This window comes from Notolepis coatsorum, assembly GCF_963971535.1.
Source record: "Notolepis coatsorum genome assembly, chromosome: 6".
NCBI lineage: Eukaryota > Metazoa > Chordata > Actinopteri > Aulopiformes > Paralepididae > Notolepis > Notolepis coatsorum.
In genome coordinates this window covers 52,726,065-52,738,072 of record NC_140170.1, presented here as the reverse complement: position 1 = coordinate 52,738,072, position 12,008 = coordinate 52,726,065, and the positions used below count along the sequence as shown (strand labels likewise).

At 46.0% G+C, this 12,008-nt stretch overlaps 1 protein-coding gene across 1 annotated transcript in view; it reads left to right on the top strand.

Annotated features, from left to right (window-relative positions):
- Window positions 1-12,008, top strand: part of pik3c2a (phosphatidylinositol-4-phosphate 3-kinase, catalytic subunit type 2 alpha) — a 227,092-nt gene that overhangs the window by 8,914 nt on the left and 206,170 nt on the right. Inside the window, 1 exon segment of the mRNA XM_084315562.1 lies at window positions 5,290-6,489. Within this exon segment, the coding sequence (XP_084171688.1) occupies window positions 5,290-6,489 (1,200 nt within the window).

Sequence of the window (12,008 nt, the reverse complement as noted above, 5' to 3'; positions counted from 1 at the left end):
GAAGCACCGATCACATTAGAAGAACTCAAGAAGGCCATATCCGGAATGAAAAACTGTAAGGCTCCGGGAATTGACGGTATCCCATCAGAAATGTACATTTCTTGCTGGGACATATTTGGACCCTTATTACTAAATATGATCTTATACTCAGTCAAAGAGGGAAGCTTCCATAAACACCAAAATATCGCACTCATTTCAGTTCTTCAGAAAAAAGACAAAGACCCCACTGAGTGCGGTAGTTACCGACCTTTAAGCCTCCTCGGAACCGATGTCAAACTGTACTCTAAGATATTAGCCATCAGATTGCAAAAGCATATGACGTCTTTAGTTCATCCGGACCAAACAGGCTTCATAAAAGGTCGCCTGATCAATGATAACATAAGGCGAATACTGCACGTACTAGATGCAGACAAAGAGGACACCACACCTAAGGCGATGCTATCCCTGGATGCTATGAAAGCATTTGACAGGTTGGAATGGTCGTTTCTATGGGCAGTATTAGAAAGGATGGGGTTAGGAAAAGGATTCATTGATATGATTAAAGTACTATACAAGGACCCATCGGCCAGGATTACAACAGGCACATTCATCTCCGATATCTTTCCGATATCACGCTCAGCCAGACAGGGTTGCCCTCTTAGTCCCGGACTATTCGATCTATCATTAGAACCTTTAGCACAATTTATAAGACAATCCCAACACATAGAACCAATAGTAATCAAGGGCACACAACATAAAATTAGTTTATATGCGGACGACGTAATATTGTTCATGCAAAACCCCAACAACACATTGCCGCATATACTCAAGTTGATAGAGAACTTTGGTGATTTATCGGGATTTAAAATAAATTGGCCTAAGTCGGCTTTTCTTCCTCTTAACATCAGTGCAAAAAAAGACACAACCCTCCCAGGTGCGATACCCATGGTCAAACATTTTAGATGCTTGGGTGTGGAAATATTTCCCACCATAAGACAAACGGTGAAGCACAATTACACAAAAATACAGAACAAAATCAAAGACGACCTGGACAGGTGGGCAAAACTTAAAAACTCAGTACAGGCAAGGGTATCAATAGTTAAGATGGATGTATTACCAAGAATCAATTTCTTCAGCTCAATGCTTCCGTTACCTCCTCCAGAGGGCTACTGGAAAAGATTACAAACCTCCACATACAAATTTATTTGGAATAACAAACCACCTCGCATAAAAAGATCCACCGCACAGAGAAATAAAGCAGACGGTGGCATGGCAGTTCCAGATTTTTTACAATATTTTAAGGCTTTCACATTAAGACCATTGAAGATATGGTTTGACCCCCAGGCTTTGGTATCTTGGAGAGAATTAGAAGAAAACATAGTAGCCCCACAGAGACTGAAAGACATAGCACACACTAAACTTTCAATCAAGCATTGTGAGCGAGAATTTGGCCCAATAATTACCCATGCAATCAGAACATGGCGGGAAACACAAAAGAAATATCCTAACCCTCAAGAATGGCATAATCACACTCTCATATTCAATAACAATGCACTCTTAATGGGAAAACGCCCTATAAGATTCCCTACAGGGCTGTACGCTAAGCTTTTTCACTAGGGGCACACTTGCCCCTAAATGAGAAATTTAGGGGCAAAAAATATTTTTTAGGGGCAAATTTTTAAATAACAATTTTACCATTATTTATATCGATTGTTTTTGATTAAAAAAAATTTATATAATTATTATTTTGAATAAAATATATATATATTATATAATCATACTTGTAGTTGTATTATCTGCGAGACATCGCCACCTCGCTGTCTGCAAACAGCTCCACTGTCTGTGTGTATACTCGAGTGCTCCAGCAAGGATTCTCCGGGGGTGCAGCTGGACCCTAAACGCTACATTCAGAATCAGCATGCAAAAGAATTCTCCGGCGCTGCACCTGGACCCTAGTCAGCAGCCCTCACTCATGCGATGTAAACCAGGGACTCGAATACGCATGTTGTTGTTGTAGGTAGCTTGCAGGACGCTTGTAGGACATTGATGTCAGGAGCTTTCTGTAGCTACTGCTGGATGGCGTTGGGACAACGCCTCAGTGAACTATTTAGTTTACTGCGACATTTCGTAGTGACTAGTTACCTAGCCAACCGAGGTATTATGCACTGGACTATTGCTGATGGATTTGTTGATGTCGGGAGCTATCCGTAGCTAGCGCTAGCCGGCTGGATAACGTTACACAATGCCTCAAAGTCATGTATTAAACTAAGTGAATAGTTGACTGGGTCATTTTGTAACGGTAGCTAACGTTATCTCACGAAGGTCCCACACTGACTAGACTAACGTCACGGTGAGGCAATAGCCTCTGTTTACATGCAACAGGTGGGGAGGGGGTAGCAGCAGCAGCAGTGCGCGGTGCGCGCTTCATGTGTGCTGAGACAGCGAGTGAGAACTCCGCTAAAGAATTGGATCATGATTTTCGGTTTTCACATGACTATTTGATTGCCCGTCACACGGCGCTCAGACGTCTCAGTGGGAGGCGCCAAACGTAAAAACTGAGCGCAAATGGCGGGTGGCGCTCTCTAGTTTCGGTCCCTGACTACTAGACTTACTGGAGCATTTGTTGATAGCTATCAGTAGCTAGCCGGCTGGCAGGCTCACCGAGGTCCCAGTGTTTACAACAGCCACGGGTGCGAGAGGGCTGGAGGAGGAGCAGACGCCACATCTCTCTCCGTGTGTCTGAGTTCAGTTCAGTTCGGCTCACTATAGGAGGTCGAACGCGACGAAAATATGAAGCAATACTAACTTTACTTTTCTTCATAGCTAAATCAGACAGTCAGCCAGTCTATCAGAGTGAGTGCTCAGTCGATTGTTCCCGCTGATCATACCTGCTGAGTGCTCACTGCTCAGCTCGCGTGAGTGACGTCATCGCGTCATCATACGCCTTGGATAATTTAGGAGTGAAATGCGAATCCAAGGCTTGAAAGCACTACTCGCAAGCCCGCCCCCAGATAATATTTACCAATCGCAACGGCCAATTAAAGGGGCAATTCGCGATGATATCATCGCAGTGTACAGCCCTGCCCTATATGGGAAGAGCAAGGCATACACTCATTAGGGGATATTTTTAATAACCAGGGCCTCTGTAGTTATGTCGAAATATGCACAAAGTTTAACCTCACCGAGTCCACATGGCTTTTTTACATACAGTTACGACTTTGTCTGAGGTCTCACGGTGTTCCATTACTCATACCAATTGAACACCACAGATACCACAAATTTTTCTATGAAAGAGAAACATTGGGAGGTTTTGTATCAGGTTTTTATTATCAATTACTAACGTCCTCGTATGAAACCCTTCAACTAGACACTGTCTGGAGGAGGGATATACCAGACCTGGAAAATGACTTTGATTGGCAAGGAGCCTGGGCAAATGTCCGACTTACATCAAGGAACCCGGATCATCAACAAATCAATCTGAACTATATTCACAGGACATACTTGACTCCTATAAGGCTGTGCAAAATGGGGCTTAAACAAGACTCCAAATGCTCCCAATGTACAAATGGGGACGAAGGAACATTTATGCACATGTATTGGGACTGCCCACCAGTTAAGGCATTCTGGAAAGATGTGTCCCAACAATTATCAATACTCGTATCTTGGAATATACCTGTACACCCCTCGGTATTACTATTGAATGATGTTTTTGAGTTTGCAGTGAATCCACAACTAAAGAGATTGGTTTTATCGGGTATCACAGTAGCTAAAAAACTGATCGCATCACGTTGGTTTCAACCGGAAAAAATGTGCCGAAAAGTGTGGTTTCTTACATATCTCGATGTGATATATCAAGAAATATCTACAGCAAGAATTCTGGGTCTCAATGAATCCAAAATGTCAATGTGGTTAGAAGTGGTGGAGAGAATAAAAGCTAGCTTATAATGGTAGTGTCTGGTTAGGAGTGAGGGATAATGGAGGTACTATCCAAGAGGGGGTCCGGGAGGGGGGAGTTCGAGCTGGAGCATATGTGTGTAGGGTTTTAGAAAATAGGTATTAGGGGTATATTATATACTAACATTTATATAATTGTAATTTCGCTGGATATACACTGTATACGGTTAAAATGTTATTATAGACTATTTTTGTTTTATCTTGTTTCTGTACTTGCATGTATTTTAACCACCTTTACTGAAAGTTTCATTATGCATTGTGTGTTGAGTACTGACTTTTAATAATTTGTTTTGCAATAATAAAAAAATAAATAAAAATAAAACATCACACACTGAATGAACTAATCAACGTGAATGTCATGAACATGCAGGCAATGTAGGCCGTGCCTGTGACCCCGATAATTGACCTACACTCTAGGGCTGCACGATTAATCGTTTTTTAATCGAAATCGTGATTTGGAATGATGCAATTATCAAATCGCCAAGCCTGCAATTAAAAAAAAAAAAACATTTTATTTATATTTTTTTTTTATTTAACCAGGAAGTCCCATTGAGATACACGATCTCCTTTGCAAGGTAGACCTGGCCAAGATGACAGCAATAACATTTGCAATACATCACACAGCAATAAAATGTGCGATACATCACACAAGAACATAATAAATGTGCATGTATACAATACATCACATGTAAACACAAAGCAGAATAGTCTACATGATAGTAAAAGTGTATAATACAGGGTAATACAGTAATTTTGCAGTTGGGACCCGACTACAGAAAGCAGCAACATTCTTCTTGTAATTTTTTTTTTAAATATGTTATAATCGCATCGCAAATCGCAATCGCAATATCTGTCAGAATAATCGCAATTAGATTATTTCCCAAAATCGTGCAGCCCTACTACACTCCCAACACCAATCCTGGGAAGTACGGGTCATGCCAGTGTAACATGGCAGGCAGTCAATAAGCAATCACAACGCTGCTCCACTAGCATGGATTTCCGAGGCAGAGTGACTCGTATCACAGAGCCAAGGCTTTTCCCCCCTCTCGCTACTGGCTGTAGTGTGTTGAACAAGGTCAGCGGCTCAAAATGTCAGTGGAACAATTTCCCTTTCCACTCAAATGTGAATGTCAAGTGTGTGTACGATGCTGCTTGCTGATACACTTTTGGTGACTTTGGAATTAGTCCACATCTTCTGAGACATCCAGTGATACCAGGCATGTTTGTGTCCTGTTGGATGTTTTCTCAATGAACAGACATCAGGCTTCAGTCTTAACAACCTGGTGATGTTGGATTTTGTGTTTTCAAATTGCCCGTCAATATCCTGTGTTGTAACTTCTCTCCGTCTTCTTGTAGGTGTTTGAAGAAACTTTGTTCTCCAACCTTTTGAGCGACACTGACCTTCCAGCAGAAGATTCATGGCACCTTCAAGTTGACACCATGGCCCAGATATCTAGTGGGAATGGGTTCAAGCTGGATGTCCCGCAGCCCAAGGGAGCTGTTGGGAAGGAGGAAGCCCTTCGCATGGAGGCAGAAGCTTTAGCCAAATTGCAAAAGGGCAAGAGACGCACTCTTCCAGTGCCGACGTCCTCCTCCACATCGTCCTCCTCCACATCGTCCTCATCCTCCATGAAACCCAAACCATCTACATCCACTACCGCTGCTCCACAACCTTTTCCTTCCACTAGTAGAGCAGAAAAAGACCTCATTGTCTTCCCAGAGACCAAGAAGCGGGCAGAGGACAAGTTCAGGGACATCGATGTGGACAAGCTGACCAATGAGGAGCTTGAAAAGCTCCTATTGGATGACAACTTTGGGGCCAACAACAAAGCGTCCCGCCCCTCCTCGCTGGAAGGCTTCAACCTCAGCCACTCCTACCCCGGCGGCCATGCCTGCAGCCCCTTCCAGGGTGGGCAGTGGACACCTGCTCTCTCCACCCCCTCTAGCTCCAATGTATCCACTCCCATGTTCCCCTCTGCTCCCTTCCCCAAGCCAGGCGCCTTCCAGAACGGCTTCGCCCAGACCATGTCACCCTTCCTCGGCCAGCCTTCCTTCATGCCCTTCACTCCCGTTCAGACTGTCTTCCGGCAGCCCGCGGTCGACCCGGAGATGGCCAAGCTCTTTGACAAGATCGCAAGCACCATGGAATACTTGAAGAACGGCAGGTCGGCCAGTGTCGACCTGGGTTCGGCACCCGCCAGCGCGGTTTCTCTGGCCCCCAACCCGCCACCTCAGCAGCCAGCAGTGGCGGAACCCTCTAGCATTAGCCGCTTTGAATGGCTGGACCTGGACCCGCTTAACAAGCGCAGAGCTGATGGTGACGAGGTCTCCCCGGCACCCGGGGCGGCTGTGACGGTAGCAGGGGGGTTTGGTGGGGACCCTTGGGATGCTGTGCTTGAGACTGAAGGGAACAGTGGCAGTAGCCCCTCGTTGGAAGCAAAGGCGGCGCTGTCTCTTCGCTCACAGCCCAGGAGGGCGTCTATGGGGGCAGCCGTGACCAGGAGCCATTCCCTCAACATCCCAGGGCCCTCCTCCCAGCACACACCAAACAATCAGGTAGGATCACAGCTGAACTCAAACCCTCAAGCTCCTCTCCTAGTAGGTATTATATGTCTTTACACCGTTGGCACATCTGGCAGTTAAAACCACTAGATGATGTAGCTGAAGGTCTTGTTAAGTCCAAACATTGAAGTGGTTGCATCTAGGCCTTGTTATGAGAATGCAAACCTTCATTCGTTCAGCACCACTAATAAAGCATCCCTTCAACTCCTGTGCTCTTTAATTAAGCTCTCGACTAAGATTAAAGGTCTATTTAAAGGATATAATATACTTTTTCTTTTACCAGTTTCAAACTATATCAAATAGAATTTTGTACTATTTGTAACCATATTTATTTGGTAAAATGTAAATAAGTGTTTTTATGGATATAATCAGTTTGTCCTTAGAGCTGACAAACTGCTGGGAGATCATAATATTCATGTGAAACTTGAGTGACAAGGCAGGGCTGTGGTGCTGTTCTCAAGTAAATAAAACCGTTTAGCTCATGTTGGCTTGTAACATAGCATTGTCAGAGCTTCTGCGCTACACACTACTGAAATTGAAAGATGGCTTAGTGGAAAGACATGGCGCGATCAGTCAGTCCACCTCGAGCTTGAGAGCACACCGGGTTAAACCAGCAACAAGTTGTTAACTGGTTAGCTAATGCTGCTAACTAACTAGCTAGCAGGCCAACGTTAGCTGCCACTCGTGATTTATCCCTACATCACATTCTCTGAACCGTTGATAAATCCCTCTGGTATTCTTTTTTTTTTATCCACTTTTTCTCCTCCTGTTTTTCTCCCATCCCAATTTTTTGTCATTATGCCAATTCCCCCCTCCCCTTCCTGGCCGTTGCTCGCATGTGCCCCCCACTGGTCGGTCTAGGGAGCCCTGAAGTCTTATCACATGCTTCCTCCGAGACATAGGAGACAGCCAGCAGCATCTTTTCACCTGCCAGCGCGGACTCTCATTGGTGAGGTGTAACGTGTGGGAGGTCGTCACACTACCCTCACCATCTCCCTCCCTCGCTGTGCAGGCGCCCTGACCGACCTGTAGGAGTCGCTGTTTACAACGACCAGAATACCACCCACCGGCTTCCCTCCCGCTGACTCTGCCAATTGAGCCAGTATGAAGGCCGGCCAAGCTGGAGGCAACGCTGACAGCCGGATTCGATACCAGTGTCTCTCGCGTTGGTGATCTCTCTGGTATTCTGTTTTCTTTTCAAGTGATCCCCCTGCAAGCATGTAAATAGAGTGTAGAGTGGCAGCTAACAACACAAGCTGCCCAGCCAGCCAGCTAGCTTGTTGCATTAGCCCCGGCTGGGTTCTGGTCAGAGTGACAGCCAGCTAGCTCGTTGCATTAGCCCCGGCTGGGTTCTGGTCAGAGTGACAGCCAGCTAGCTTGTTGCATTAGCCCCGGCTGGGTTCTGTCCAGAGTGACAGCCAGCTAGCTTGTTGCATTAGCCCCGGCTGGGTTCTGGTCAGAGTGACAGCTAGCTAGCTTGTTGCATTAGCCCCGGCTGGGTTCTGTCCAGAGTGACAGCCAGCTAGCTTGTTGCATTAGCCCCGGCTGGGTTCTGGTCAGAGTGACAGCCAGCTAGCTTGTTGCATTATCCCCGGCTGGGTTCTGGTCAGAGTGACAGCCAGCTAGCTTGTTGCATTAGCCCCGGCTGGGTTCATAGCATTATCGTATAATCCTCTCTATATTAATTGATAATCCTATTGTCTTTTTTTAGTTTAGCAGGCTTGCATGTCTTGCGTCATCTGATCGGCTCTTCTGATCGGCCTTTATAGAGACTGCCAGTGCCGATCAAACTATTTAGAATGAATATTGGCCGATAACTAGCGGAACATCCCTAGTTGACTGCCTACAGTTTGACCCTAATACTTCCTCTCCACATTGTTTTGTGATACATTGATCTTTTATTTTTTCTCGTGATGAATATTCACAGTGCTCATTTGGGACAGGAGGACTGTGGGCAAGTGGCAGAGGGTAGTATTTGCCTCTTCTCTTCTCCCCCCAAAACAAAGCTACCATCTGTCAAAGGAATCGCTCGGTGCCGGTAGCTTTGACCCAAGATGGAGTGACAACTAGGGATGGGTACCTTTCACATTTGAACCGATACGGTACCGGTGTGTTGTTCTGTTAGTGAATAACTAAGGTCTGAGCAGGTTGTTCTGTTAGTGAATAACTAAGGTCTGGACAGGTTGTTCTGTTAGTGAATAACTAAGGTCTGGATGTGTTGTTCTGTTAGTGAATAACTAAGGTCTGGATGTGTTGTTCTGTTAGTGAATAACTAAGGTCTGGATGTGTTGTTCTGTTAGTGAATAACTAAGGTCTGGACAGGTTGTTCTGTTAGTGAATAACTAAGGTCTGGATGTGTTGTTCTGTTAGTGAATAACTAAGGTCTGAGCAGGTTGTTCTGTTAGTGAATAACTAAGGTCTGGACGCGTGTATCGCTTCCGCAACGGAATTCGGTTTCCGGGTTCCCCTGATTGGCCGTGACGGCCACGTGACACGCGTGGCCGCCCCCGCATCCAGCGCTCTGCCGCTGCCGCTACGCGCTGCTGTGTTGACGCTCGCCTGTGTGTTGACGCGCGACAGTAAGAAGTAGGCCTGCCGCGATAAGCATTAATTAATTGCCGCGATAATTTAAATGAATGCAATGATTTTGACGGACGCGATTAATTGCTATTTGCGCGTTTGTTTTAATGAGGCGGAACCAGTGCCCCTTGTCAGTCACTGTCCGTGTTGGGAGGCGGGCCGCTGGCTTTACTACAGCACAGCACAGGAGCTCCGTGGGGCAACACCACATAGCTTAACTACATTTCTCAATAGTGTTGCTCCTTTTAACCAAGTAGCGTTATTTGTAGTGTAACGTTAGAATAACACAGAATAACGTTAATACAATTACATGCATCATTGTTTACAATGAACGGGTGGGGCTAGTCAAAGGACTGGAGACGGGGACAAGTTAAACATGAATTAATTTATTATAACAGGTCGTTTTCGAGTCGTGCTGCAGTGCCTACGCACCACAGCTATTCTATTATAATACTGCTTTGACGCTTCCTCCTCATCGTTGATTGCCTGTAGTAGCTGCATCTAACGTTAGTAGCTAACGTTAAAACTAAAAAACACAACCGGACGAGACAAGTTGTCGGCTAGGATAATCACAACAATACTTCCGGTCCGGTCGGTGGGCTTCAAAATAAAAGTCTTAAACACCGGAAAAGACGGAGCGGTGGGCTTCAAAATAAAAGTTTTGGGAAATACATTTCTCAAAAGAATTCTCTAACCGGTCGCAATAATATCGCTTATCGCGATATTTTCGGGGGCAATTAATCGCCCAGCAAAATGTGTTATCGTGGCAGGCCTAGTAAGAAGCATTTGCACTGCAACTCGTACACCTTACTGTAAATTGTACCTCATCCCATTTCTGCTTTGCACTATAGCGTATTGTATATTAGTACATTGCATAGTATATTGTATATTGTATGGTAACTCGGTTACTTCTATTCTGCATTGAACATTGTACATATGTCTATACTGAACACTGTGACCTCTATTTTTACTTCTATTTTACATGCTATACTATTTTATTTCATACTTATCTTGTCTAGCACAGTCTCTAACAGTAACAGTAAGAAGCATTTTGGATAAAAGTATTCTGTACTTCTGTATGACAACAATGTATGCCTTTCAAATGTTAAATGATAAATGATTAAATGATACACACTGAAATCTACGCTCTCTCATCCTGCTTTCCACAACGCGACAATATTATTAAACAAGAGAGCTGCGTCATTGAAATGTGAAAAGCGACAATAGCATTAAACGGCAGCGTTTCTGCACTCAGAAGATGACGCGACAATATTATTAAACAAGAGCGCTCTGGCGTTGAAGTAGGAAAGCGGCAGTGAAGTCCATGCCGCGCGCGCGTCAACACACAGGCAGCGGCAGAGGCAGAGAGGCGGATAGCGGCGTGGGTCACGTGGCCGTCGCGGCCAATCAGGGGAACCCGGGAACCGAATTCCGTTGCGGAAGCGATACACGCGGTCTGGACAGATGGGTGTCTCTTGTGTTACTAGGCGCTGGAGGAGCGTGGTTTTGTGCGGTGTGGTTAACCCTGTGTCTGCTGCACGGTGTGGTTAACCCTGTGTCTGCTGCACGGTGTGGTTAACCCTGTGTCTGCTGCACGGTGTGGTTAACCCTGTGTCTACTGCACGGTGTGGTTAACCCTGTGTCTGCTGCACGGTGTGGTTAACCCTGTGTCTGCTGCACGGTGTGGTTAACCCTGTGTCTGCTGCACGGTGTGGTTAACCCTGTGTCTGCTGCACGGTGTGGTTAACCCTGTGTCTGCTGCACGGTGTGGTTAACCCTGTCTGCTGCACGGTGTGGTTAACCCTGTGTCTACTGCACGGTGTGGTTAACCCTGTGTCTGCTGCACGGTGTGGTTAACCCTGTGTCTGCTGCACGGTGTGGTTAACCCTGTGTCTACTGCACGGTGTGGTTAACCCTGTGTCTGCTGCACGGTGTGGTTAACCCTGTGTCTGCTGCACGGTGTGGTTAACCCTGTGTCTGCTGCACGGTGTGGTTAACCCTGTGTCTACTGCTCGGTGTGGTTAACCCTGTGTCTGCTGCACGGTGGGGTCGTGGATTCAAACCGTCTGCCGTCTGTCTAAATCTTCCCAGCTCGCTCGGAATCCATCCAGACCTCTGACCACAGGACCCTGTAAGTACAGACCTCTGACCACAGGACCCTGTAAGTACAGTAACTCTGACCACAGGACCCTGTAAGTACAGTAACTCTGACCACAGGACCCTGTAAGTACAGACCTCTGACCACAGGACCCTGTAAGTACAGTAACTCTGACCACAGGACCCTGTAAGTACAGACCTCTGACCACAGGACCCTGTAAGTACAGACCTCTGACCACAGGACCCTGTAAGTACAGACCTCTGACCACAGGACCCTGTAAGTACAGTAACTCTGACCACAGGACCCTGTAAGTACAGACCTCTGACCACAGGACCCTGTAAGTACAGTAACTCTGACCACAGGACCCTGTAAGTACAGACCTCTGACCACAGGACCCTGTAAGTACAGACCTCTGACCACAGGACCCTGTAAGTACAGACCTCTGACCACAGGACCCTGTAAGTACAGTAACTCTGACCACAGGACCCTGTAAGTACAGTAACTCTGACCACAGGACCCTGTAAGTACAGACCTCTGACCACAGGACCCTGTAAGTACAGACCTCTGACCACAGGACCCTGTAAGTACAGACCTCTGACCACAGGACCCTGTAAGTACAGACCTCTGACCACAGGACCCTGTAAGTACAGTAACAGGACCCTGTAAGTACAGTAGGCTAATGGCTCTGTATCCACTACACTACTGGTGAGTGTTTCATACAACATCATTTAAAATGAGTAAAAATTCGAACTATCCCGTTTTAGTTATACAGAATATGAGGGTATACTGTCATGGATCCATGCAAAGGTATGGATTCATACCATCATCCATCTTT